At 51.2% G+C, this 26,745-nt stretch overlaps 9 protein-coding genes across 9 annotated transcripts; 4 read left to right on the top strand and 5 right to left on the bottom strand.

Annotated features, from left to right (window-relative positions):
• Positions 1 to 889: 889 nt before the first annotated feature.
• P168DRAFT_268612 (Frag1/DRAM/Sfk1 family protein) lies at positions 890 to 2,675 on the top strand. Its single transcript, XM_024835101.1, has 6 exons — positions 890 to 1,159; positions 1,273 to 1,426; positions 1,481 to 1,562; positions 1,628 to 1,897; positions 1,948 to 2,153; positions 2,202 to 2,675. The coding sequence occupies exons 2-6, from the start codon at positions 1,372 to 1,374 to the stop codon at positions 2,417 to 2,419; spliced, it is 831 nt and encodes a 276-aa protein (XP_024692617.1). The 5' UTR covers positions 890 to 1,159; positions 1,273 to 1,371; the 3' UTR covers positions 2,420 to 2,675.
• Positions 2,676 to 2,768: 93 nt separating this feature from the next.
• Positions 2,769 to 4,209, bottom strand: ptyA (putative tyrosine/serine protein phosphatase; the record flags this gene model as incomplete). Its single annotated transcript, XM_024841195.1, has 5 exons — positions 2,769 to 3,390; positions 3,499 to 3,720; positions 3,818 to 3,897; positions 3,979 to 4,015; positions 4,091 to 4,209. 5 exons carry the CDS (start codon positions 4,207 to 4,209, stop codon positions 2,769 to 2,771), a joined length of 1,080 nt encoding a protein of 359 aa, XP_024692618.1.
• A 597-nt stretch (positions 4,210 to 4,806) lies between these two features.
• On the bottom strand, positions 4,807 to 7,853 carry P168DRAFT_327046 (uncharacterized protein). Its single transcript, XM_024841196.1, has 5 exons — positions 7,480 to 7,853; positions 7,335 to 7,421; positions 6,002 to 7,273; positions 5,885 to 5,950; positions 4,807 to 5,795 (listed from the first exon to the last, which is right to left on the bottom strand). Exons 1-5 carry the CDS (start codon positions 7,547 to 7,549, stop codon positions 4,975 to 4,977), a joined length of 2,316 nt encoding a protein of 771 aa, XP_024692619.1. The 5' UTR covers positions 7,550 to 7,853; the 3' UTR covers positions 4,807 to 4,974.
• Positions 7,854 to 8,298: 445 nt separating this feature from the next.
• Positions 8,299 to 10,912, bottom strand: P168DRAFT_252771 (putative MFS transporter). The gene is made up of 7 exons (XM_024834349.1): positions 10,463 to 10,912; positions 10,256 to 10,398; positions 9,803 to 10,192; positions 9,219 to 9,752; positions 8,751 to 9,159; positions 8,520 to 8,687; positions 8,299 to 8,473 (listed from the first exon to the last, which is right to left on the bottom strand). The coding sequence occupies exons 1-7, from the start codon at positions 10,506 to 10,508 to the stop codon at positions 8,403 to 8,405; spliced, it is 1,761 nt and encodes a 586-aa protein (XP_024692620.1). The 5' UTR covers positions 10,509 to 10,912; the 3' UTR covers positions 8,299 to 8,402.
• Positions 10,913 to 11,908: 996 nt separating this feature from the next.
• Positions 11,909 to 13,255, top strand: P168DRAFT_290157 (CFEM domain-containing protein). The gene is made up of 3 exons (XM_024837146.1): positions 11,909 to 12,286; positions 12,368 to 12,500; positions 12,572 to 13,255. Exons 1-3 carry the CDS (start codon positions 12,200 to 12,202, stop codon positions 12,910 to 12,912), a joined length of 561 nt encoding a protein of 186 aa, XP_024692621.1. The 5' UTR covers positions 11,909 to 12,199; the 3' UTR covers positions 12,913 to 13,255.
• Positions 13,256 to 14,625: 1,370 nt separating this feature from the next.
• Positions 14,626 to 17,579, top strand: P168DRAFT_235999 (non-specific serine/threonine protein kinase; the record flags this gene model as incomplete). The annotated part of the gene is made up of 4 exons (XM_024833501.1): positions 14,626 to 14,679; positions 14,849 to 14,877; positions 14,954 to 15,071; positions 15,129 to 17,579. 4 exons carry the CDS (start codon positions 14,626 to 14,628, stop codon positions 17,577 to 17,579), a joined length of 2,652 nt encoding a protein of 883 aa, XP_024692622.1.
• Positions 17,580 to 18,393: 814 nt separating this feature from the next.
• Positions 18,394 to 20,226, bottom strand: P168DRAFT_318383 (putative l-fucose permease; the record flags this gene model as incomplete). Its single annotated transcript, XM_024840194.1, has 7 exons — positions 18,394 to 18,402; positions 18,453 to 18,787; positions 18,931 to 19,161; positions 19,254 to 19,598; positions 19,658 to 19,875; positions 19,942 to 20,042; positions 20,092 to 20,226. 7 exons carry the CDS (start codon positions 20,224 to 20,226, stop codon positions 18,394 to 18,396), a joined length of 1,374 nt encoding a protein of 457 aa, XP_024692623.1.
• Positions 20,227 to 21,397: 1,171 nt separating this feature from the next.
• On the bottom strand, positions 21,398 to 25,230 carry P168DRAFT_290159 (calcium-transporting ATPase). Its single transcript, XM_024837147.1, has 5 exons — positions 24,749 to 25,230; positions 24,527 to 24,684; positions 22,140 to 24,455; positions 21,754 to 22,076; positions 21,398 to 21,698 (listed from the first exon to the last, which is right to left on the bottom strand). The coding sequence occupies exons 1-5, from the start codon at positions 24,867 to 24,869 to the stop codon at positions 21,593 to 21,595; spliced, it is 3,024 nt and encodes a 1,007-aa protein (XP_024692624.1). The 5' UTR covers positions 24,870 to 25,230; the 3' UTR covers positions 21,398 to 21,592.
• On the top strand, positions 25,147 to 26,347 carry P168DRAFT_304390 (uncharacterized protein). The gene is made up of 5 exons (XM_024838839.1): positions 25,147 to 25,407; positions 25,580 to 25,630; positions 25,673 to 25,837; positions 25,923 to 26,005; positions 26,096 to 26,347. Exons 1-5 carry the CDS (start codon positions 25,190 to 25,192, stop codon positions 26,146 to 26,148), a joined length of 570 nt encoding a protein of 189 aa, XP_024692625.1. The 5' UTR covers positions 25,147 to 25,189; the 3' UTR covers positions 26,149 to 26,347.
• Positions 26,348 to 26,745: the final 398 nt, after the last annotated feature.

Consider the following 26,745-nt stretch of genomic DNA (forward strand, 5'->3'; position numbering starts at 1 on the left):
CTTCGTTTGAGCTCCTTGCATTGATAGTTCGGGATTTTCGTGTGACAGCTCCGAAAGTGGTTTGATCGTTTGTCTCTAATGTCGTGTCTTTCACTGCAGTATTCTTGGCGGGGCATGGAGCCATGGGAGCTTTAACAAGCCATAAAAAATGGTGGAGTTTAGTATAGACTAGGATTTTAATTTTTTATCTTTTATTTTTAATAATCATTATTTTCTCTCTCTTCGTTTTAATTACCTTGTTTTTTGTTTATTAATTTAATTTTTTTTTTTTTTGGTTCATTTTCATTCTTGGGACGGAACGGTCAACAGCAATGTGCAACGGTGTCTGTTCCCCACGATATACTACCCTCGACGATCGGAGGGGGTAGATTGATAAGAAGAAAGACGCAGGGGATCTACTGTCTACCACGACAACGCAGGTTGAATGCATCTCCAGTGTACTGATACCCGCGTGTTAATTATCAACTCGCAGGAAAATAATGGATCAGGAGCCAGATGGATGACGTCGACTAGGCACGAGGGCCCACCTTGATTTTAACCATCCATGGTCGGTATGGTTGACTGCCCGTCAACATGTTACCTTGAACCGTTTAGGATCCTACTCTGCCCCTCTTACTGATTATTAAACTCATTTTAATTTTGGTGGTTTTATTTCCATGATTTATTCAATTTATGCAATTTTTTAGATGCAATTTAATACTATTACCCTTTCCGATATAGTTTAGACTGGTCCTGCCGATAACCGACGGCTTCATCTCTCTCCCTTGCCTGGAATTCCCAGGCAGGAATCCTGATTGCCTTGATCTTCCGGCGTCAGATCCCAAACGGGAATAACATAAAACTCCGCCCACTCCAGCCTCCTCATCTTCTCCTCTCCTCCTCTCCTCTCCTCGCCTTGTCCCTCTTCCTTCTCTTCTCCACAGCCTGACCGCGGCTTGGATTTTCTCGCTTTTGCTTTAGTGCTTAAGTGCTTTAGTGCTTCAGTCTTTCTCTCTTTCTTTTGTCCCCTTTCATTCTTTTTCATATTATTATCTTTCCTTCTTTCTCACCCCCTGGTGAATTCCCCCCCTACCTAATATATCAACCTAATATACGCCATTAATCAGACTAATCTCCCCCCCGCCGGCCGACTCGTTGTCTTTGATAAGCTCTGTCTGAGGTGAGCCTGATCTAAGCCACTTCCGCTGTTCCCGGCGCCTTGCCCTTTATAGCCGAAACGCCCACTCTATACTACTCGCTCGGACTCTTCAACTAATTTCTCGCTCGTCCTAGGTTCACCATCTTTCCTTGTATAATATTGTCGAGCGTCCCCGTACATATTCAATCATATCATTATTACCGTCATTATATCCTTAGACGTGGTCTGGCATAATGTGGATAATTTCTTTTTGGATCTTCCCGGTTATATCGGCATGCATGTGGTTAGGTAGGTTGTTCCGTACGCTCCCGGAACCTTCAATGCGGTATTGACGAAGCTTAGCGATGTTGTTGGCGATGCTGGGGAATTGGGCCGTCATTGGGACCCCGCATTATAGTACTATGGAAGAGGGACAGACCATCGCGTGCGTTCCTCCCTATCCTGCACTCGCACCAAGGTCGAGCGCCCAACGCTGACGCGCCCTACCAGATATATTTCCGACATAGGAGCACGAGGCTTGAAACCCCTGTTTGTCGCCGGCAGTGTGATCACCGTGGTGTTTTTGGATCTCTCCTTCATTGCCGAACGTTGGCTACGCCATGCGGGCCAGTTGGTGTCGAACAAGGGCGTGTTCGACAAGACCTGCGCCTGTCTGTCGATCTTCTTCTCGATTGCGGGCGCCTTGGGTCTCATTCTGCTGTCGATCTTTGACACATGGCGCCATTCGAAGATGCACGAGGGCTTCCTGGTCATGTTCCTGTACGTCACACGTCTTTTATTTTCCACCGGGGTCTCTAACAGCGATCTAGGGTCGGATATCTGATCAGTGCAATCTTCATCTGTGCCGAATACCTCCGTCTGGGCATCTTCTACCGCTCGCAGCACCGCGTTCTGTTTGCCAGCTTCGTGATAAAGCTCACTTTCATCATCGTCGAGGTCGCCCTCGCGATTGCGTTCGGGATTCTCGGCCGGAAAGGTGCTAGCCAGAGAAACACCGCCGCCGTTCTTGAATGGGGTATGTGTATTTCCCCTCCTATGTATTAACTCGCGCTAATCAGACCAGTCATCTCGTTCATCTTCACCGGTTATATTCTGTCATTTGTTATCGACCTGCTGCCGTCGGTGCGCACGCGGCGCCACATCCCCCAGGGCGAGAAGCGGACGGAGATGGGCATGGCCAACGCCCCACCGGTTGCGCAACCCGATGTCACACTTGAGGAACCGGTCACGACCGATAGCGCGGGGCCGAACGCCAATTACTACCGTGGAGCTCGCGTTTAACCAGTCCTCCCACCGAGCAGTCAATTTGCATCATGGCGCATTTATGAATTGTTTAGATACCCGGTGACGGTCACCCGATGATCATGGAGTCTCTCATTTGTTTATCTAATTCTCTAATCTCTATACATTTGCTGTTTTTGGTCTATTTTTTTTGTCTTCTGGTGAATACAGCAACACCTGTGCCATTAGTTAGAGCTACGTGTTAACAACCAGCGATATAGATCGTGTCATTAGCATTAAGTATGTATAGCGTTACACATCAGTCTAGCCATATCTATCGTATCCAACAAACCACCACTACCAGTATCAACCAGCGCCCCTCAGAAATTTCAAGCGAGTACCTTGAAAACTAAGCAAGCAAAACCCCCCTCACCCTCTCCACCTCCTCCCCAGTAACCCCCACATAGCTCAAATACCCCTCCACACCCCCATACACCTCCTGCAAATGGCGCTTGATCTCGCCAATGAACCCCGCCGGACACTTCGTGTATTCCTCAGACAACCCCAGTTTCCGAATCTCCTTCATCCGCTCGTCGACTTCAGCGACGAGTTCCGGCTCCGAGCGCACGTAGTCCGCCGCCATGGCGTCTTCCGGAACCACATCTGCCACGAGGAGCAGGCAGAGGAGCACGATGAGGCCTGTGCGGTCTTTGCCTTGCGTGCAGTGGATCAGGAGGGGGTAGACACTTTCTTTTTGGCTGGTGTCTGGGATGTTGGTTTCTGGGGTGTTGTCTTCGTCGGTTTCAGATGATGTTGATGACGGTGCTGAAGACGATGATGGCGTTGATGATGTTGATGTCGGAGTTGAAGACGATGAGGCCAAAATGTGAAACAACGTCCTCATCTCAACCGTGCTGCTATCCAGCGTGTCCTGGCCGAGCCCGATCAATCCCCTAGGCGACATCACCTGTTCGCCGACTATGGTGATTGCATCGGGGCGGTAGCCTGATGCTGCTAGGGATAGGACCTTGCTGTTTGCTGTTAGTGTCTTTTCTTTCTCTTTTCTTATACTTCCTTTCCTTCTCTCAACTCAACTCGAAAGAAGAAGTGAGAAAGAAGAATAAGGAGGGGAGGCGTACAAAAGATTCCACCAATCCAACCTCCACAACAACGTCCGCTCAAACGCCTTCCCCGTCAGACTAACAAGGTGCAATTGCGCGCCGGGGAGCTGCACCAGGTGCTCGTCTGGGGTTGCTGCTGCTGCTGCGGCGGCGGCATCAGAGGAAACGGACGAATCCGCTTTCTCTAACTGGGCGTCGTTCTCGGCTCGACGTTTGTCGGTTGCCATTTGGTGTTCGGTGCTGCTGTTTGTTAGTAACCTCGTTCAACACGGGGGAGGGATAACCTGTTTGGTTTGATTCTGGTAGGCACCCAAGGTAGTGGTAATGGTGGACATACCTCGATCTGAGATCAATGACTGTGGCGATGTGCAGCTCCTCTGATAGGCGTCGCTTGTCTCTTTCGGAGGCGTCATCGGGCTGTGATCAGTCAGTTTTGACCAAAGTAAACATAACAATATCATTAAACAACATGATATAAAGAAAGAAAAGAAGACATACCCTCGCACTCCGATAAAGCACACCCTCTTTCAAGACCCTAAACACCCCAACATCAGCCCATCTGTCAAAGACAACAACCACCATAGCAAAAGAAAGATAAACACAAACATACCGTCTCCCCAACCACTGGTTAACAGAGCGGCCCACATCCCGGAAATTGATGATATTGTCGAACGGCCGGTCGGGGGAGTCAAGGTCAATGCTTGACTGGCGTGGGTGGGAGGCTCTCATTTTCTTTCTTGTTCTTTCTATAAGAAAGATGTCGTGTACTACTCCAGGGTAGAAGATCCTATTATAGATAGAATTGTAGTAGTCACTATAGACTATACAGTAATAACTCGTGGGGTAGTTGATAGACAGTCGTAGTTCTCTACTACTATATCCACAACACAGCAAGGTATGTTCGCAAACAACCTCGCCCTAGAATAAGTAAGTAAGATTAGATGTGTTGTCTGCGCTTCTTGTCTTGCTTTCCGGCCCAAATCCGAATGATGGGTGCCCCGGCGGTTCGTCGGGTTGGTTTTATTCCATTCGTTGGAGCGGCAGACGCGCGCGCGTCAAATGGCAAATGGCAAATGGCGGTGGGGAATGGAGATCCTTTTTTTTTCCCTTTTCCTTTCTTTAACTTGACTAATGGTTACTAGTGGGGATAGTATCTCAACGTTTTTGTTAAGTACCCCGTTTTTCCTGGGTATAGCTGGGCTTAACTGTGGGGATGGATTCTTTGTCTATTGATTTACTGGTTGATTATATTACTTTCTATTGATCATGGACAAACATGCATCCTATTCAGACAGTATTACTACTAATGTACAATAATTATGAAGACAGTAATGATGACAAGAACGTCGACAAGAACAATAACATCAATACTCTCTGTCATGATTGCCATTCAGGCAGAGTGACAACTGAAGCCATAGATACACCCACCCCCACTCTCCACGAAAAAGACAGGAATAGAAAAAGAAAAAGGAAAAAAAGACAACGAATAATTGACTACAAATCCTCAGAGAATCGCGACTCCCGTCCAGCGCCATTGGTCATATTCTTTCCAGCAGCCGGAGCGGGCAAGCCCTGGTCGGTGGCACTCTCGCGGAGAAGTTCTCTCTCGTCGGGCATGGCGTGCGCATATCTGGGAGTGCCTTTCTGGCCATCTGTCTGGGCGTCCTCGTTATAATCACTGACTGACTCGTCCAGTCCTGACCTCGAGGATCCGCCCGAGAGCATCCTGGAGAGCCTGGACTTCAGTCGCGATGAGGGCTTGTCGCTGGCGTGGTCCGCCGTATTCTGCTGTGCTTTCTGGGCCATGGCTGCCGCTTGACCCTCGTCCACGGACGACATCCGCCGGGTCTGCATATCAGTCAATTCGTCGGCGGTCACGGGGTGCGATCGAAGCGCCGCGCGCCGATTCTCCTCCGCAGCACTCTCGGTTGATTCTTTGGGGGCCTCGATTGATTCTCTGGGGGCCTCTGTGGTTTCTTTAGCGGCCTCGCTCGTCTCTTCGGTGGCAGAAGGACCTCCAGTCACGGCAGCGATTTGTCGTGCAGACGCATCCTTGGCGTCCTCGGCACCTTCAGAAGCCTTCTGGGCTGGGGCAGCGGGCTCTTCGGTGGTCTTTTCAATAGGGTTCTCTCTACCGACGGCGCTCGAGGCTGGCTCCTGGCCCGTTCCAATCTCCCTCGAAGTCTCAGGCGCGGTCATGCTAGAACGGGAACCACGCTTGCCTCTAAACCAGGATTTGAATTTGGACTCGGACTTAGCCTCCGCGCCACCATAACCCGAGACTGCGCCGGAAGCGAAAGCTTCTTGCTCGTCTTCTGCTGTCTCGAGTTAGCCGTGTCTTGCATACAGTCCGCAATGGCGGCGAGGGTCTCAGAGCTCCAGTCTGCAAAGAAGGGACACGTACGTCTGGATTTTCTCCTCCATGGCCAAGATTTCTCCTCGACGTTCTTCGAGTTGTATTTCATATAGGCTGCGTTCTCCGTTTAGTACTTCCTCGTCCTATCAACAAGAAGGGGCATACCTTTCTGTTCTTTCTCTTCGGCTCTCAACTCGGCCTCGCGCTCGCGGTAGATGGCTTCATATCTTTCCCTTTCTTCTTCATCCAGGCGTTTCTCCAACTCCCTGGCCCTCTGTCCCTCTGCACGGTCTGTGATCTCGTTCAAAGTGGGCTGCAACCGCGAGCGGGCAACGGCCTCGATATCAGCCATATCCATGTACTTCTTGGCTCCAAGGTCGACTTTCTCTGCGTGGATCGACTCCGTCTCCCGGCCCAGGACATCCTTTCGAGCACGCATCAGGGCCGCATCCTCCCAATCTCTCTGCATGGAAGGCGGCGCACGGCCGGTTTCAGCATAAACGCGCATTTCCATGTCCCTCATGGTTGCATCGACGTTTCTCCTCGCAGCTTCCAGTAGCATAGACCGGTCAGTCTCTCGCTTTTCGTCCACTGCGTCGAGTCTCGACCGCAGACTGGACATCTGAAATCTGATATGCCTGGACCGGTCCACGTCGAACCCCGAGGTGCTGTCCGAGTCCACGGAGAGTCTCCGCCTCCGCGTTGGAGTTTCGGAACGGACTTCCTCCGGATTAACAGCATAGTACTCTCGATAAAGTGCATTCTCATCCTCCATGGCAGCCAGCTTCTCGGCAGCAATTCTCTGAGCCGTCTCCTGCAAATTTATCGCCTGCTGCAGTGGTCCGGATTGTTTCCGGGGCGCTCCGGTCCCGCCCTCACCCGTCGGTCCTGTAATCTGGTACATTTCCTGCGCCATTGATATCGCAGCGGCCTGTACAACGCTTTTCTTGCGCTGCTCTTCCACCTCAGGAGCGACGGGCGGCGAAGCGGTATATAGCCGGGCGTTGTTACTCGCCACTCGATCGAGCTTACCTACTCCTATCGAATGACCGATGTCACTAGGAGCCTCGCTATCTTCAGCGAACGACACGCTATGCGGCGCGTCAGACGGTGCAGAGTCAGCCCTATTCCTGCTCTTGAAGGCGCCCGACGCAGCATTGATGGCCCTTCCCTTCTGAGCTGGACCACGCTGGGCTTCGACCCTTTGGTCTGTCACCGACATGCCTCTGCCTAGGTCGACTGATCCAGAAGGGCGGCCATCTCGAACGGCATGCAGTGCAGCCTTATAACCATGCTCGCTGGTTCCATCCAACGAGCCTCGATGGACCTGCACGTCATAAACTGCCTGCTTCTCGACTTGTCTGTTCTTAGCATGGGCCAGAGCAGCGACCGCTGATGCATGACTGAAGCTGGGACGGGACCCTGTCGCTTTGATGTCTGGGCACAGATGGTTTGTTAGATCTTCTCGCCCGATCACATTGAGGAAGAGAGAGCTTACTGAGTTGTTCGGTCTCGGCTGTCGCCGCGGGTTCACGGATGGATAGCCTGCGCTCGGGGTGCGTCACATAAAGCGCAGCTGTCGCAGCTATTCAGAGTACCCGTCAGAAGGACCCAACGTACACCAATGGGATACCGAAACTCACCTTGATCCGCTAACCGGGCGGACCGGGAACGCGGAATGCGCTGCACAGGAGGCTGTTCGACAGTGGCCATGATAAGATAACGTCGGGGTGTAAAAGATGAGGACTCTCAGCGGCGACAGTCATATCCTGGAAATGCAAAGAGAAAGGAAAGAGAGCGAGAGGGCGGCGGCGGGATGATGACATGAAAAGGAACCGGCTGGAGAGAAGGGTGGTGTAGGGTTCAACTCTGGGAAGGGCGATCCAGAAGTTTGGATCTGAGCTAGATTGTCTCTGACGTAGTTGGTTACAGAGCTCCACGATCCACGGATGCTACCTGCCGAATGATCGGATCACGATCAGATCGGCTTCTCGGGATGGAACGAACTCGATCGACGGGCGTAAGGCTGAGAGGATTGGGTGGGTGGGTGGGATGGATGGGAAAAGTCGCTGATGTCACGACGTCGTCGGGTAACTTGATCAGAGAGGGGCAGGGAGGAGCGGAAGAGATAAAGAAGGTTACAGTCGTTCGGTTGGGTTCCTCTTTTATTTTCAGAGCGTTGTCAGGGCTGGATCGAGTCGTTGATTCTACCATTTCCTGCTGGGTTTCCGTTTTCGATCGTGTTGCTTTTTTGGTCGTTGGTCAGCTGATTCGGCATTCCAGGCCCTTGTGGTATGGATGGATGTTTTGAAGGCCGGTTTCAAGTACACGATTCATATGGAATATGTTATACAAAAATAGAATAACATAGTGGTGAGGTGCTATTTGGGTGCAGTTCTACCTAGTAGTCTAGCACTCAAGGGATGACCCTCCCTATACTGTGAACAGTGAATCTGGAGAATATAGAAATTACGCTGTATTATTATTTCTAATAGTAAAGTAGCAAACAACGGGATATTCAGAATCGAAAGGCCGTAATCCACCTTGATATGATCGATAAGAGCAATCACCACAGGTGTAGAAGCTTCAAAATATCGTGCCGGGCAAAGAAAGATCGGTTTCGCTTGCCGAACACATCTAAAAGCTGTTAGCTCACGTTCGAAAGGGCCATCGAAGCACATACACATAGGAATACTCAGTAAACAGATTCCCATCTGGATACTAGAAATAGCCAAGAACGCCGGTCGAACGCCGTTAGACACCAGCCAGTCGTAGGCAAAGAATGTCAGAACGAAGCTGAACATGTTCTTGAAGATGAGCATGCAAGTGAACGACTCGATGGTGATTTCGCCTGCAGATAGGGTTCTGTATTAGCGGCCGAGACCTCGGGCGTCTTCTTTGAGGGAGAACTCACGGTGGGCATCCACGATGTACAGCGCACTGGCTACAGCTCCCAGAACCATGCCGATCACGACAAGAGCGAAGAAGACATCCGCTACAAGCCAGCCATATCTGCCAATGTCTTCGGAGACAATACCGAAGCCGTATAGCCCCGCTCCACAGAAGACGAGTTGGAATATCACGAGCAGAATCCGGAATTCGGGCTCATATCGTCCCTTGTTGAGTTTGATCATGACTCGGTTTAATGAGTCGGAAAGCAGACCTGAAAGGACCAAGCCTATGATGGAACCGACGAAGGCACCGGTGTATAGATACCCGGTGTTGACCTCGTCGAACCAGAGAGGAGGGCCGAGAAAGATGGCAGCCAAGACGACTCCGATGAATACAGTCCATCCGATAATAACGCCTTGGATCAAGCATGCCTGTGGAAAGTCAGGCCAAATACAAATGCAGTGACTGACGCGTTTATTGAGCGACTTACCCATAAGACTGCAGGATGGAAGAATAGGGGAAATGGCCTCAGAAGGAGTTTGAAGAAGTTTTCGTCCGTCTTGCGGCCGTTGAAAGGCTTGAGGGTTTGCAGGTAGGAAACCTTTTCTGGAGCTCTAGCTGTCTGGTTGCCCTCGTTATTTGCGATAGCTGCGTCTCCGTCTGAGATTATCGATGGCTGTTCTTGCGTTTCCTCTCGGGTTGTGGGGGTCTTTTCGGCCTTCGTTTCTAAACGACTACCCTGACTTGATCCATCTTCATTGTTTTTGGGCTGCGCACTTATTGCCGTCTCATTCTGCTCACGCTGAGTACTGTCACGGTCGATATCCAAGCAGTCCGGCCGCCGGAAGGCCGTTTCTGGGACTAGAAATATGGTAAGAGGCAGACATGCCGCACTGAAAATAGCCACCAGGTAAAACGTCCACTCCCAACCAAGACTGTGCGTGATCTTGCCCGCAAGGACTGGAGTGAGGAAAGCAGCGCCGAACAGGGCAACGTTTGACAGCGCCATTCTCTTCCCGCGTTCCTGAGAGAAATGAGCAGGGCGTGGCCAAATGGGGGGCTGTGAGGGCATACATGGACAAAAAAAAGATCCCCAACGCATGCGTTGACTAACGCTTCGAAAGGAGCCAAGGCAACGCCCTGGAAGATGCGAGACCACAGAAGACTGTCGTAGTTCTCTCCACTTCCTCCGGCCCACGCAGCACTAACTATCATTAAGATATTGCCAATTATGAACAAGTGACGCTTTCCCCAGACTCGTGCTGTCGGCACGATTAGAATACCCGCGACGCCCACTCCGCAGAGGTGATACCCCGTGAGAAGCGCGGTAGACGTGAAGCTCTTCTCATAGAACAGGGATATGGTCACTGTGTTAGCAGCCATAAGGGAGCTGGTTGTCGCGCATAGTACTGCCACAATCGACAGCGCTGATATAATAAGATCGCGCTTCCACAGCGGCCAATTCTAGTTCCATTCTCGATCATCAGCTACGATCCGGTGTGCTATTCGCCAGGAGTTCAAGCGTACCAATGGATCATTGGGGTCATCGGTCGGTTGAGGTATAAGGAGTACAGGGACTGCGCCGGATCGATCATATTTTAGGTTTGAGTTGAAGGTTGAGTCGACCGTCTGGTCGATTGGTTGTTCTTTCTCTAGGATGTCCGAGGTACCTGTACGGCCATTCGATGAGCACGATGGTCTTGAAGACGGACCATCAACTGGTAGTCCACTCACCAGGAACATTGGTCAGCACGGTATCTTCAAGCACCCCGAGTCCCATATTGTCGACGGAGACGGAATGGACTGCTTCCGATGCAGATGGGCCAGGTTCAACTTGGGCTGGCTTGAACTGTCCTGGGTCGGCCCTATCCGAGGAGAGAAAAGGACCGTAAATATCCGTTCGTGTGATTTAATGTTTGCTCACACCGAATTAGCACTGATTTCCGGCCGTGCTGACAGAAGGTAAAGTGCATTCAAAAGTGGTAATTGATAGTTTGGCGTGGACTATTGGTTCAGCCACATTCTTGTCGGATGGGATGGGAATACATCCCTTTCATCCGCATGGAAGATCAAATCAAACGAGAGACAATATTACTAACTTTTTGTCTTCAGAGCTCTCTGGATAAACTTTGAGCCTATTCTTGAACAATCTGGCCCAAGGAAGCACAACAAGACAATTCCCAGACTCCCTTGGGAGTGGTGTGGTATCACGATGCTCTCAAGTCGCACTCCACCCGAAATTGGAACCTGCAGGTCCCGCCTTGTGTTTCATTGTTGGATTTGATGATACATACCCAAGCAGCGCCCTTGCATTGTATTGAATGATCAACTGGCGAATATGAATGGATGGATGATACGTCGTATAGTCTCTGTACTTGGGGGAATATGTTACTATAACACGGCACTCGTGGTACAATACAATATCGTACACAAGTGCTATACATCCACATGCACATTCGGGGTTGATTCATAGCTGGATACGATGTAGCTAACTATATTATCAAACATGATATGTGCTTGCTGATAGTGTCAAACACAGTCGGAAAACACTCAGATCTATTGGACGCAGTATCATGGAATCAAAGACGAAATTGGCATGTTTCAAGCCACAAACAAAATGATACCCACTATTGACGACTAGTGATAGTCAAGTGGGACAGATCCACGGTGCATAATCTGGGGATCGATCAAGTATTATCTCCTCCCTCCAATTACTAGTAATTCTTTGCAGTTCGTGATGGTATGGAAACCATTCCATGAACCACCATGCCGTCTCAAGATGAGACCAAGTCCAGGTAGGAATCCAAGGTTGTCGCATGATCCGGCGACGCCGCTGTACCCTTGCGTCTTCTTGTGTCTCTGTCTCTGTATCTCGAGTCACCTTTAGTGTTGACTATCCCCATTGACATCCCTTGCCCCATCCCTCCCACGGCCGCTTTCTTTCTCCCTCATTGGTCTTTTCTGGCTTTATTTTGTCCGTGATGGATTGAGTTCACTCCCGCAAGCCCTCAAGGGGATGCAAGGAGTGTCAATACGCCGGTCCAACCGGTATATATTACTCTTAGGTATCTATTACAGTAATAGGTGAAAAGGGTCAAAATCATGTAGTTGAAAAAGAAAATAATATTACCCTGTATGGAGTCAAACTGCTGTTCCATATCCAGCAGTACTGTGATGTTTATTTTTCATTTTCCTTTTTCAGGTGGAACTGTGTCACTTCCAAAAGCAAATGCCAATAATCGTGTATCTTTACTCGTCACTTGGGTATTTGTTGTGGCATCCCCAGAGGATGAGGTCGTCCGGTATGCGACTGACCTGCCGGTGAATTCTAAACCCCCCTCAGAATTCCATCGTTGTATGCTTCCTCTCATGTGCTTCCTCCCCTGAAAAGACCTCTCGGTTTCTATTTGACCTAAGCCCAACACTTTCGTCCAATTCCACCGCCAAGTAGATCAAATACTCGATCTCGCTATGAAGCTTCACCATATCTCGCTCGCCCTGGTCGGGTTCCTGGGCACGGCTGCTGCCCAGGGGATGAATGGTCTTCCTGATTGCGCGGTATGCACCCTCATTGATTCCGCTGTGAGGCGGCTCCTACCATGGTAGATCAATCGATCTTATTACTGATACTCTCGACAGAAAGAATGTGCCACCGGTTCCATCCCCGACACCTGTTCCATGATCGATATCAAGTGCATCTGCTCCACCAAGTCGTTCCTCACCGATATCTCCTGCTGCGTCGCAACCAAATGCTCAGAGGACAAGCAAAAAGGTGAGTGATGTCTGCCATCCAAAGCACCCATTAAGTTCGACCTTGCTGATACCACTCTCGCTCCCTCTCAGAAACCATCGAATTCGCCCACAAGATCTGCAGCGGTGCTGGCGTGAACGATCTCCCCCAGAGTGCGAGCTGCGCCAGTGAAAGCTCCACTTCCACCAAAACGTCATCCGAGTCCACGACCCAGTCGGCCACTTCTACCGGTGTGACTGGCGCCTCGAGCCCGTCAGCGACGGATGCCGAAGGTTCGAGCACGGATTCATTGCCAACCGCGTCCAAATCACCCGATAGCGGTCGTTCGGCGTCGTCTCCTACTTCGAGTACCGACGCTGCCGCTGTTGTTCAAAGCCAGGGCATGGGTCTTTTCGCGGCTGCCGGTGCTGCCCTCTTCGCGTTCCTGGCATAACTGAAGGCTAAGACACTGGCGTACGCTTCATTTGAGGGACGTCCGCATACTGAGCGTACTGTGATGCGACCTTAACCAGGCGAATGGTGCAAGATGGCTCCACGAATTTTATGGTCTTGATCTCTATCGAAAATAGTTAATGTGTATATCCTTTTGCGCCGTACTGGGTGCGTCTGTTATATATCCATGGTGTAGCCGAAGCTCGCGAGGTATCCACTTTTTATTGCGGCATAGCATACTGTAGCAACTATCTGCTCATGCTCTAGGTGGCATCAACGGCCCAACATGCGCATGAACAAGATAGCATCAAGGTAGATACTCAAGGGATCAACTAATCCGCCCTACCAAAATCCCTCCTCGGTTCCTTTATCCGCACAGCCTAATATAGATGCGAAAGTACTACTCATTAGTTCATTGTCTAGCCACGATCTTTCTTCACGAGTGGGGACCAGGCTGCTGATAAATGCCTTGACGGCGGGCGAACTAAGACGCCTAGTGGCTAGTGAGGTATGTCATAATCTAATAGCCCCTTCCAAGTATATTGTTCAGGGGTAAATTATATCATTCTTCGTTTCTTGTCAGGCCATTGGACAGCTAATTAATTTATCTGCAGAGTAGGCAGACAGGATTATGAGGGGGGTAGGAAAAGGAGGATGGTCTGACCCCTCGCTTTTGCTGTTATGATTGTTGGGGATGATGTCAGGGGATTAATGCATTATTCAGTCAGTGAGGCCCGACGTCACTGCCATCGTGACTTGATAGTGGCCAACAACCAAGTAGAGGTCGGTGGTGTATGGACTCTGATTATTACTGGTGCTATGATTGTCATTGGAGTTGTTATTACGAGAATGATGATCCCCATTGCTATTTGCTATTAATAGTTACCATCTTTAGAAGCCCATGTTCTTAACCTACCACTGTTATGTGATTGACTCGTTGATATATTCGCCTATTTGATGCGTTGACTGGTTGATTGAATGACTAGATATTCCTATAGTATTCAATTAAAGCATGTGCTGCTGGTATATGCTTTCTTCATGTTGTAAGTAGGGTGGAGGTCATTCAATTGGCTTCTATCAATGTACTGATTATCGTCATAACCATCGTATCAACATGGCTGATCCTCAGCTCTGGAATTCTTTTCCCTGTCAAAATGTAACAATGGCAATGACAATAACAATAACAATGACAGCAACAATACCACTCTAGAAGTAAAATTAGTGCCGAGGTCAAGCAGGAATGTTTGATTGTTGGAGTAGTTTCCCCCTCCCCCCTACACCAAACACGCCCTGTTCCGCCGTCCCTTCGGAGACTACTGAGTACTGCGGTCCCGGCCACTCTCTCTTCCCCCGTCCTGATTTCACTCCGTCCTCGGATTTCCGGCCACTAATCGATCGACTATGCTCGACAAGTCCTGTTCTACTTGACCGTTCTTTCTTTATTCTTCTGTTTTGAAGTATCGATTTTAATAACACCTTCTACCGCTTACCACGTCTGTCAGATCATCCCGCGGAACTCCTTGATTCCCCCGACTACATTCCTCGCCTCCCGTCTTTCCCCCCACCCTCCTCGACCTACAGACTCTCTAGCTTTGCTCGTTTCAGTGGATTGACCTCCCACGGAAGCAACTTCTGCCCAGTAACCTGCGATCGCAACTCGAATCGCGCATAGTTTGACGACACCCTTCGAAGAACGCGGGGACCATCTTGACACATGCCGCCTCCCAGGACGCGAACGGAGGTCCAAGCCCAAAAGCAAAAGGAAAAGGTTCGCATTCATCTTCTATTCCGATCGCCTGGTAGCCACCGTGCCATATTGTTCTTGATAACCTCAATTGCGCCCACGAGGTTCAGTCTGAGGCGGCGCTGGCAAATCCCCGTCGACAATCGGTTCACCCTTATCGTCATGGACCCTTGCTAATCAGATGCTCGCGCAGCTTGCCCAATCCTACCATGAGTTACTAGAGTATATACACCCTCGATTCTCAATTCTCTTCTTGAACTGGACCACCCGTCTAACACCGTTGTCTTCGTTTCACCAGGGAATTCTCGTCCAAAGACCTCCGAACCGTCGGGAACTATACACTGGGGAGGCTGATCGGAAAGGGTTCTTTTGGCAAGGTGTACCTCGCCTCCCACAAACTCACCAATGGATCAAAGGTACGGGGGATTTGAGTATTTGATTACGGATGAGTCGGTCTAATCATCCTCCGTTAGGTCGTTCTCAAGTCGTCGAGTAGGGAAGACACGAACCTCCCCCGCGAAATCCACCACCATCGCCAATTCCTTCATCCGCATATCGCTCGCCTGTACGAAGTCATCGTGACGGAAAAGCTGGTTTGGCTGGTGCTCGAATATTGCCCGGGGGATGAATTGTACAACTACCTTCTTCGCCATGGTCCACTGTCGGTCGATAAAGTCAAAAAGATCTTCACCCAGCTCGTCGGTGCTGTCGCGTACGTCCACAGCAAGTCCTGCGTCCACCGAGATCTCAAGTTAGAGAATATCCTGCTCGACAAGAATGAAAACGTCAAGCTGTGCGACTTTGGATTCACGCGAGAGTATGAAGGCAAAGCTAGCTACCTGCAGACATTCTGCGGGACGATCTGCTACAGTGCTCCAGAAATGCTGAAGGGGGAGAAATACGCCGGAGAAAAAGTGGATGTATGGAGTTTGGGCATCATTCTTTACGCTTTGCTCGCGGGCGAGTTGCCGTTTGACGAAGATGACGATCAAGTCACCAAGGCTCGAATCCTCAGTGAAGAACCCGCGTACAACGACAACTTCCCAGATGACGCCAAAGCGCTCATTGGCTTGCTGTTGTCGAAGCGTCCCCTTATCCGGCCCAGTCTGGAAGACATCCTGGCGCACCCATTTCTCGCGGAAAACGCCTCCGAACAGCTTGCGATTTTGAAGATTCCCCGCCTGCCACCCTTCTCGATGCCCCTGGAAAAGACCACCTTGCAGCGGATGAAAAGCGCAGGGGTCAATATCGATGAAGTGGTCTCCAGTGTCCTTTCCCAGCGATGTGACCCGCTCGCGGGGTGGTGGGCACTGTTGATCGAAAAGGAGCAGCGGAAGGAGCAGAAACGAGAGCGGAAGCGAAGGGAGCGGGACGCCGAAGCGAAGAACCTTCGTCGCTTGAGTGCTGCGAGCAGCCGAATGGAGAGAATCTCCGCAGCCCTCGTGGAGGTGGACGAAGAAGGCCATACCTCGTCGGATGCCCCTGTTCAGGACCGTGGGCGACGGGACCGACGGAGCTTGCCTTCACAGCTTGCGGTGCCGGAGCTTCCCATGCTCCCTGAACCAACATCATCACAGACCCCCGATGCCACCGATCCGCCCCCGCCTGTAGCAAAAGACTCGGCCCGTTCGGCAAGTTCTAGCAGGCGTCGCCCGGTGCCACCCCCGAAAGATAGAAGGCGTTCTCGACCAAGCACACTGCACGTTAGTGCCTCGCAGCCCGAATTGTCACAGCGCGATGGAGTCTCCCGGCGCCGTACCAACCGCCGTCAATACCCGATCATCAGTCAGCTGGCATCCCTCAAACACTGGTTCGTGGAATCTGCGAAGCGGGCGAAGTCTCCTCACAACAACAAAGCCGCTAGTGCCCCCGGAACGCACCGAAAGTTTCTCGCGGAGAAGTTCAGCCCTGCCAAAGCGCAGGAGAACAATCCAAAAAAGCCCGTGCCTGCCTCGAGCACCTCACACCCAGGGGAGCTGGCTACCCCGACTCAGATCAAGCGTGTATCCAATGCTAGCAGCCTGGCCCCGAGTAGTGCTTCTTATCCTAATCATCGTCACTCGTTTCCTCGCCAACCGCGACCTCTCAGCACCAGTCACCGAAGTCACCGAAACTCGCTATCTCCTTCCCCGATTACGCCGAGGGGCTCGTATCGACTGTCCTCGGCTGGCCTGCGTGGTCGCAAGTCGACATCCTCGTCCGTTTCTTCAATCCGAAGCATTCATCACACGCACACCCACTCGAAAGCATCCTCCGTGTCGTCCAACAGCATCGGCTCTGCATCCACGCCGACGGCCCGATCGTCAAGGTCTCCCCATCCATCGCTCAAAGTCCTGCCTACCACACCTAGTGCCTCCTCCCGCTTCCCAAACAACATCCGGCTGGTACGCGGTACGAACAATGCACCCCGCGATGTCGAAGAATCCGGTAGTAGGATGAACAACTTTTTCAACGAAGCCGCGCCGGGTCCGTTCCTTTACTCTCCTTCCACGAGTCTTGTATTCGCACGTCGCAAGCGTTCTGCGTTCAAGGGTCCCATGGCCCACCCCGCCAATCCCATGATATCTGGCGGCGTGGCTGGGTCCGAATTTCCGAACGGCGCGGCCGGTATTGAAGAGCCCTCCGCCGCGGCTGCTGCGCGGCCCAGGGCACGGAAGAGCCAGATCATTGAAGAAGAGGAAGACGCGGAAGACGACGAAGATATCGAAGAAGTGGACACCTTCACCGGTACTGAAGAGGAGCCCGGATCACCCACTGATGCTAAGTCGGAAGGTTACAAAACTGCGGATGACCTAGTAGAGACCGGCGACAGACGAACTCTGGCTCCCGCGATTGACCTTGAACCAACCACGCCGTGTCCACCTCGGTCTTCCTCTTTGAGACAGTCACAATCCGAGGTGAAGATGCAGTCGAGCCCACAATAGTGAAGACAAGAGTGCGCCTGTCATCTCTTCGAGATTGACAATTGAACAAGTTGGAGAGAATAGATAGATGACTTGTTCAGATACGTCGGTTGGCATTTTTGATATGTTTTTGTGCTATATTCTATACCCCCTTTGCGGCTGCGGCGCTGGTTTGCATGGTATCCTTTGGTCTGTGAAACAAGCCAGTTTGGTATGAAAGCGAGTAATCACCGTGTTTCTTTTATTCCTTTTTTTGCTTTTTTGACATTTGCTTGTCTTTTTATCACTGGCAATGCCCATCTCACTTCGTCCATCATTTACTATCTTTCCTTTCTATGTATAATTTTCACCAGCTTTGCTTCCCTCCCTCACATTCCTTTCATTTCCTTCCATTTCCTTTCCATGCCATTCATTCATTCAGCCGCTCTTATTACCTTATTTTAACTTGCTTTCCTTTTATCATACCTGATACTTTCCTGGAGATATCCCCTGACATACCATGTCTTTCATATGTTGAATAATTTCCGACAAGTGTGTTTCCTGGACTGGTTATTCTAATGATCTGTGGATTCTTATATATTGCTTGAATATAGATAGATTTTTCTTTATTCTTTTTCTGCTTACTGTCTGTGCATCTAGCGAAGATATAGTCATCAAATCCGTTATATTATCGTTGTATCATGAAAGCATCTAGTCATGGCATATCTAGTCATAGCATATCTCGTCTCGTGGCATACATATCCAAGATCAGGATAAACCAAACCACCAAAAGCAATCCGACAGAGTAAATTCAGAAAATAAAAACAAAGCTAACAATAAAAGCCAGCATAAATCATCACCCAACCTTCCCACCCTCAAAAACCACCCCAACCCCCCTCTCCACATCCTTCCTACCCCCCCATCCTCACCATCAAACCCATCCCCAACCAACCCAACCTCACTAGCCCCCACCTTATCAACCGTATCCCGATAAGCCGGCACAAAATTCACAGCGATAGCATAAGTCCACGCAACAACCATGAACATGGTCGGCACGATCATGGCCAGCGCCATGTCGTTGCGCATGTCAGCCACGTGGGCCAGGATGGGCGGCACGACGGCGCCGCCGCTGACGCCGCCGACGATGAAGCCCGAGCCGCGCTTGTAGTGTCTTCCGAGGCCGCGGATGCCGAGGGCGACAATTGTGGGGAAGCAGACAGATTCGAAGAAGAGGGTTAGGATGAGCATTGCTTTGTTCATTCACTCATTAGATACTCATAATTTTTGAAATGTTTTGTTCAAACAAAGGCGATGGAAGGGAGACGCGATAGAGAGAGAGGTTGGATGGGGAAGGAAAGGGAAAGGGAAAGGGAAGGAGAGGAGAAGAACATACCAACACCAGATTTATAGCCCTGCGTAGTAGAAGCAGCTATGAACGCCACCGTGCAAGACAGATAGACGAGGAAGACCCAGCGGCCTTTGAAGAATTTCATGAAAAAGGCGCCGATGAAGCGGCCGATGGTGAAGGCTCCTTGGGCGCCGGCTAGGTACTTGGAGCCTGTTGAGTCGGAGGTGCCGGGCCAGGTTTCGACGACGTAGTTGATGAAGTAGCCTGCGATTGCGACTGCGAGGGATTTTAGATTGGTTGGTTTCAGGAGATTTGGTAGGTAAAGGGACACTGCGGGATAGGAGGGAAAGAGAGAAAAGCAGGCATACCCTGAGCACCTGTATACGTGAACTGCGCCAACGTCGCATGGAACAGTTTAAACTGTTTCCAAAACGGCTGTTCCTGGTCCCCAACATGTGTCTCCGCAACTTGGAATGCCATATCCTCGTCTGTTACTTCAGGGATATTCGACATGAAGAACACTCCCGCCAGGAGGAAGACAAAGACGCCGATGGCGAGATAAACCCACTGCACGCTCTTCAGGGCATCGACGTCGTCCTCGGTGTCAGTGAAAAAGACGAACGATGCCAGAACGGGAGCAACGCAGGTGCCGATGCCGTTGAACGCCTGGGCGATGTTGATTCGGATTTCGGCGTACTTGGGGGGACCGCAGACTGTGCCTTTCTCAGCGGGGGTTCCTCTCGAATGAAATTGTTATTGCATTGCAGCCTACCTGCTAGATAAGGATTGGCGGCTGTTTCCAGCGAGCCCAGTCCCGAACCGATGACGAATGTCGCTGCGCAGAAGCCGCCAAATGATCGATTCAAGCCCGCGGGCCACATGCAGAGGGCCCCGATTCCGTATAGAGTCAGACCGAAGATGAAGACGCTTTTGTATCCATAGTGGCGGAGCATGTAGTTTGCGTAGCCCATCGATGCAAGAGGATAGGCGCTAGGGTCCATTAGTGAGTTATTCCGAGATCATAGTTGGTGGGTTCTGTGTTTGTGGAGCGCGCACCCAAAGTACGCTCCCTGGAGACCTGCTGAACGTGTCCGGTCGATGTGTAGTGTGGTTTGGAAGTGCTTGTTGAGAGTATCCAGCAAACCGTAGGCAAAGCCCTATAGACGACTCAGTATTGTCAATGTCAAGAGACATCGTCCGACTTACCCATAAGAAGAACAAAATAGTGACAAGACTCAACGGCCAAAGACTCTGACGCAGAGTCAGAGTCGCCGCGGACGTTGTCCTACTATTGTCGACCTTGAACCCGGAGCGGGTCTTCACGAATGTCAAGAAGCCCATTCTCGAGGGAAGGTGAAAGGTGAAGGGAAACAATCAGATAGAATTCAAGGCTCCAAAAGCTACTACACATCAAGAAAACAGGAAAGATAAAAAGAACCAGGCAGCCTCAGCTCTTTATGTACTAAGTGAGGACAGCGATAGCGCGTTAAAAAACCGCCTGCATTCTTTCCCCCCCGCGGCCTATCATTCGCGGATCCCAGGTACAAGCCGCACACGATGGCACCAACTCCTCATTTCGTATGCACGATGAGGGGGGAGGGAAGGGAAGGAAAGGATATGCGTCCTCGGCAAGTTAATGCTAATTCATCCCTTGGGGCGTAGTTAGGGTGTCCTAGGGCCGGTGACCCCGGACTTTTCTCTCCGCAAAATCATCCAATCTGGGGATAAGATCGTCAAGAATCTCCACCACTGAGACCGCACGAGGATGATGACCACGGTGTGAGTATGTGTACCACGAGAGCTATAGATTCAACCCCATCCCGGGTCCAACGACCCAAACGGTCTAGTCCAGTGTGACATTCCTTGTGATGCCCGAGCCGATGGTGGTGGCTGGAACCTTGCGTTGTGCCAGCAGGTGCTGCCGCTGCTCCGTCGCTTCGCATTCTTTCTCGAAGGTGCTGACCGGCCTTCCCCGCATGGAGTTGATACTTTTGGAAAACTAGTGGAAGCTTCGGCCCGGTGATTGGTGTCGTAGTACGGTTGCAAAATACGGCAGTAGCAACGCTACCTAATGGCTAAGGTAGCGCTGCTAGTCGTCTCGTTCGAGTTAAGGACTGCTCTCATGCTGCGCTATAATTTTCTCACGTCTTCGATTGGGCTGGAGAATCACGCGGTGGATCGAGAGTAAGCATTATGGGCCAATAGATATGGGATCAGCTATCTGGGGTAAGGGAGAAGACGCGATGCGAGATCGTCGAGAGGTAGGGGTGGAGATGGTGTAATGACCAGGTCGGATTTCGGGTTGATTGAGAGCGAGAGGCCTCCGGTCACGAGAGACGGCCAACGTGACTTGGGCTATCATTTGCCTCGTCCCAGTGGAATGTATGAATTATAATGATTATTCTTCGATTAGCCTATCTTATTTTTTGCTACTATTATTATCATCTGATGACGCGACTTTAAGATATGGCTCTCCAGCTACTCCCTACACGGCATATGTTCATACTCATTGGCTGATTTCGTCCTTCTATCAATTTCTACATGCGAGAGATATTTTGTATAATGCTATCATACGTACATGCCAACAGGTATCGAAGCAAGAAAAGAAAGTCAAAGAAAAGAAAAAGAAAAAGAAAACAAAAAACCAACGTCAAGTTCTACCATGACACGCCCGTTGATATTGCATCATCATATCATCACCCATAATCTATGCCTTCTTGGGCTTCCCAGGAGTTCCGTTCTGGAACTCAACCGCGTGGGCGGGAATGTTGTACAGGCGACGCTCTGCAAACTTGAGGACCTCGTCGATGATACTATCAACTTGTTAGCGATATGATGCAGTAAAGTATAGTGGGAAGGATGACATACATGACAGGCGCACTGATTGCCACGACAGCCTGCCACTCCGTCCAGTTCAGAGGCACAATAGAGAAGAGCCCTTGGAGGAAGGGAACGTAGAGGATAGCAAAGTGCAGGGCCATGGACAAGATGATAGCGTAGACCAGCTTCATGTTCTTCCACAGAGGGAAGGTCATCAGGGACTCGCTCGATGAAAGCGCGTTCATCGCGTTGAACATCTCAATCACGACCAGAATGGACAGAGACATGGTGGACGCGGATTTGGACATGTCGTTCGCGAACATTTCACAGCCGATCTCGGGGAATTGCGTCGAGCACTTGTGGAAGTGAGACTGCGCAAAGTTAGCAATGTGCTTGGTACGTCGGGTAGGTATCTAGGGAGTTGGTTCACTTACCAGGTGCCAGAGGGTAATCTGAGGGCCCTCGGGGTTGTAGACAAACCACCAGATATAACCAAAAACAGTAGCGACACCGACATACGTGCCAATGACCATGTACCGGAACAGAAGCCAGCCGCCAACAAGCGGCTCGTCACGCTTGCGAGGAGCACGTCTCATCACATCATGATCAGCAGGGTTGAAGGACAGAGCGGTGGCAGGGAGTCCATCAGTGACCAGGTTGACCCAGAGAAGCTGCACGGGAATCAAAGCCTCGGGCATACCCAGGGCAGCGGTCAAGAAGATCGACACGACCTCGCCAATATTGGACGAGATGAGATACCGAATGAACTGCTGAGTGTTGCTGTAAATCGATCGCCCTTCTTCCACGGCCACGGTGATGGTCGCAAAGTTGTCATCAGCCAGAACCATGTCAGCAGCCAGCTTCGCCACGTCAGTACCGGTACCCATCGCCACGCCAATGTCGGACTTCTTCAAGGCCGGCGCATCATTGACACCGTCTCCGGTCATGGCAACCACGTGGCCCAGCGACTGCAGGATCTCGACCAATTTGAGCTTGTGGGTAGGCTCGGTCCGCGAGAACAAGCTGGCCGTCTTGACAGCCTCGATCTTCTCACTGTGCGACAGATCGTCAAACTCTCTACCGGTGTAACTCTTGCCCTTGAGATCCTCATCGAAACCGAAAACTCCAATTTGACGACAGATGGACTCGGCCGTGTTCCGGCTGTCGCCCGTGATAACGATGACCCGGACGCCCGCTGCCTGGCACTTCTTGATTGAACCGGCCACCTCAACCCTGGGCGGGTCCAGCATACCAACAAGACCGACGAAAGTCATGTTCTGTTCCAGCTGAGCATATTCTTCGGGAGTTGTGGCACTGTGCAGAAGAGGGCTGGCCCCCACGTCGTCAATGCGCGCCAGAGCCATGACGCGGAGGCCCCGGTTTCCGTATTCCACGGACTCGGAGGAAAGCAAGTCAAGGTATTGTTTTGTGAGAGGGACACGGGTACCACCGGCTCCCAAGAGGACATGAGAGCAGCGCTCCAGGATCGACTCGGGGGCGCCCTTGACAAGGATCTTTTGCTCCTTTCCGGAGCCGACCAGGACGGACATGCTCTTCCGGTCGCGGGAGAACTCATACGTGGTGTGCAGCGGCAAGCGGGACTCGTAGTACGCACTCGACGCATGGAGCTTCTGGGAGGCGGGTAGGCGGGCAAGATCAGCATTGGTGGCCGTATTATCGGTTCCAATCTTTTCGACAAGGACTCGGAGAGCACCTTCGGTGGGTTCACCGATACAAGAGAAAACACCGCTCTTTCCATCATGGGCGAGAGTGGCACTGTTACAGAGCGCCATGACCTCTGTCATCTGGCGAACGGTCGACGAGGAGGCCGCGACGTTGGACAAGGCCTTACCGGCGCGAGAGATTTTACCCTCTGGCGCGAAAGTGGTACCTTCAACATCAAGCTCTTCCAGATCGCTACCGGACTCGTTCAAGTAGACAACCTTTTCGACGCTCATCTGGTTGGTGGTCAGGGTGCCCGTCTTGTCGGAGCAAATCACACTGCAGCTGCCCAGGGTCTCCACGGAAGGCAGAGACCGGACGACGGCGTTCTTTTGGGCCATCTTCCGGGTTCCCAGAGCCAGGCACGTGGTGATCACAACGGCCAGGCCTTCCGGGATGGCGGCCACGCCGAGGGAAACGGCAATCTTGAGGTAGTAGATGGCACCTTTGGTCCAGCCACCATGCGAAGGGTCGTTGAAGTGTTCGATGTTGATCAGCCACACCAGGATACAGATGACCGTGATCACCTTAGCCAGCATGTCACCAAAGTCATTGAGCTTCTGCTTCAATGGGGTAGGCTCCGAGATTTGAGAGGTGATGCTCTCGTGGATATCACCGATGGCGGTGGACCCACCGGTCAAAACCACAAGAGCCGTTGCGTGTCCGTTGACAACCGTAGTACCTGAGAAGAGCATGTTGATCTGATCCTGCTTCACGGCCTGCTTATCGGAGACGGCGCGAGTGTCCTTGGGGACACTCTCACTCTCGCCCGTCAAGATGGCTTGATCGACGCGGAAGCTGTTGCTATGGATGGACAACAAGCGGCAATCGGCGGGGATGCGGTCACCCACCGCGACATGGACGACATCACCCGGCACCAGATCCTCCGCTTTCACGCGCTGGACTTTCCCGTCACGAACCACGGTGGCTTCATTTGCGGAGTATTCCTGGAGAGCGGCAATTGCCTTTTCTGCACTACTCTCCTGGGTCACACCGACGACGGCATTGAGAATCAAAATGGTCAAAATCTATAAATGCGCAAATCCAGTCAGCAACACTCCGCAATACACCGAGCTCCGCCCATTCCAGGGTCACATACCACAGCAGGGTCAACGAAAGCGGTCCAGTCATCACCTTCCTCGAACAGAGCCAGCGCAAATGACACGGCAGCCGAGCCAAGTAGAATCAGGACAAGTTGGTCTTTGAATTGTTCGAGGATAAGCTCCCACATAGGGGTGGGGGGGTCTTCGGCAAGGGCTAAAGGGAGAAAAGAACGTTAGCGCAAACCGCTATTGAGGTCTGAGATGGGGCTATCACGAACCATTTGGGCCATAGGTCTTTTTGGACGAAGCAACCTGGGCTTGCGACAATCCGGAGTGCTCCGCAACGTCGAAATGACCCAGGGCCTTGTCCGGGGAGGCAAGATAAGCTTGCTCCATCATAGAACGACGGAGTAAACAAGCAGTCGATCAAGACAAGAGGGAAGGGGTTGAAGGGTGTGGCGAAAGAGAACGAAATTTACACCGATCGAGACATTAACGCCAGGTGGCTAAACGAATCTAATTAGATGATAGGTGACTTGATTGAGTCGCCCTGTCGGGGAAAGGACGTCGACGGGGACAAAGGGCGGAAGGGCTGGTATAAATATAGTAGTATCCGAGAGAGCGAGACAGACCGCCGGGAAAAGAGGGTGCGCGCCGAAAGGAACGGAAAAGAAGGAAAAGGAAAAGGGAAAGGGGAGATCGGTCAGCGACACCTTAGTATGCACGATCTCGAATTTGACCTGCGACTTCAACTTCAAATCAACGACTGGACAAGATGGACGAGAGCGAAGACAAAGCAGGGAACCCGGGGATCTGACCAAGCCATTCTTCTGCCAGGCACTTCTCAACGTGTTCTTTTGCGATGCCTGGGGCCGGTCGATGGTCGGCCCCGTCACGGCGTAAAAACTGCCGGGCAGAACACTTGCAGGGCTGAACGGTAATTTTACCCACCTGGAGAACGACCCCACAGTATTGTTGATAACAATTTGGATCTTTCATTATAGTTATAATTGGTGATTGTATAGGAAGATCAGATATAACTTCTACAGAGCATGGTATCCTATTGAGGTGATTGCTTGAAACATCCCTGTTGCTTCAACCCTTCCCAGGTATCTTGCGGGAGTTTCGGGTTCGGGGCTGTTGGTCGGGGGTATTGTAAAGTAAATACATACTACGTATGGGCACGTTACGCCGATTTCAAGTCTCCACCAGACGGCGATGATGATGTCTGCCTCCAAGATCGAGGCGAAGAAATCCGTTCCACCGATCGGCCTAGAATTTGGAGAATGGAGTGGCCTAGCAATGGTCTTTACCATCTCAGGTGATTCCAGCCCCATATGGTCCGCAGGAAAGCGACTCAAGGGATTGTAACTTGGTATAATGTGGATGTGAATCAAAGACCTTGTAGTGGCAAATCCACAATACTACGGTCTGATCAACACCGTTCGCTAGTTTGATGGTTTCAGTGCTTTTCTGTCCACATGGTTTCAAGGAGCGCTCCATCGGCGGTTCCAGTGTGAGCCATTTGCAGTTTGGTAGGTAGCTATCGGGAGCTACAGTAGTCTTTATACTCTCGTTCTCTTTCCCCTTGTACATATATATACATATAATACCTGCTTATATAGGGATTGAAATCGACAAGCAAATTGGCTACTTGCGCGTAGATAGACCAGGCTGATGCGACAGTACAATCGGTCAACGGTGGTGAGAATGGCTGGCGCCTACATTGTCCACTCACAATGTCCGTTAGGGGGCATCAAAGAAACAATCAGAAACCACTTGTATGAGGTGGGGCCGACTAGTTATCCACACGAATCACCATGATGATAACAGGCGCAGTGATAGGTGAGATCGATGCGACCTGGAGGAAGTCGGTCACAACTGGTCCAACTGGCGGAGAAGCATAGAAGGCAAAAGAACGATCCTAGAGGACGGTCTGCCTTGGTGCCTCAGTGCCTCAGTGTCAGACAGCCTCATTCATACCTGAGGCACACCCCGTTCAACCCGTTCAGCTTCTTTCTAAGAAAAACAGTGAAGAGAGAGAGAGAACTAAAATAAATACATAGATAGAGACAGCCAAAGTGAGTCTCTCGCTAAGCTAGAATTTCAGCAGCCTATAGTAGTGAGGAGCGTATCTCCAGTGATTTCTCCCATCTAGAAGTACCTTTACCTTACCTGCCTATCCACTCTTCCCACTCTCTCTCTCTCTGTCTCCCCCCACCGCCCGCCCTCTCTCCCTCTCTCCCTCTCTCATCTCTCCCTCTTCCAACTTCCC

This window comes from Aspergillus campestris (assembly GCF_002847485.1).
Source record: "Aspergillus campestris IBT 28561 chromosome Unknown P168scaffold_6, whole genome shotgun sequence".
Classification (NCBI taxonomy): domain Eukaryota; kingdom Fungi; phylum Ascomycota; class Eurotiomycetes; order Eurotiales; family Aspergillaceae; genus Aspergillus; species Aspergillus campestris.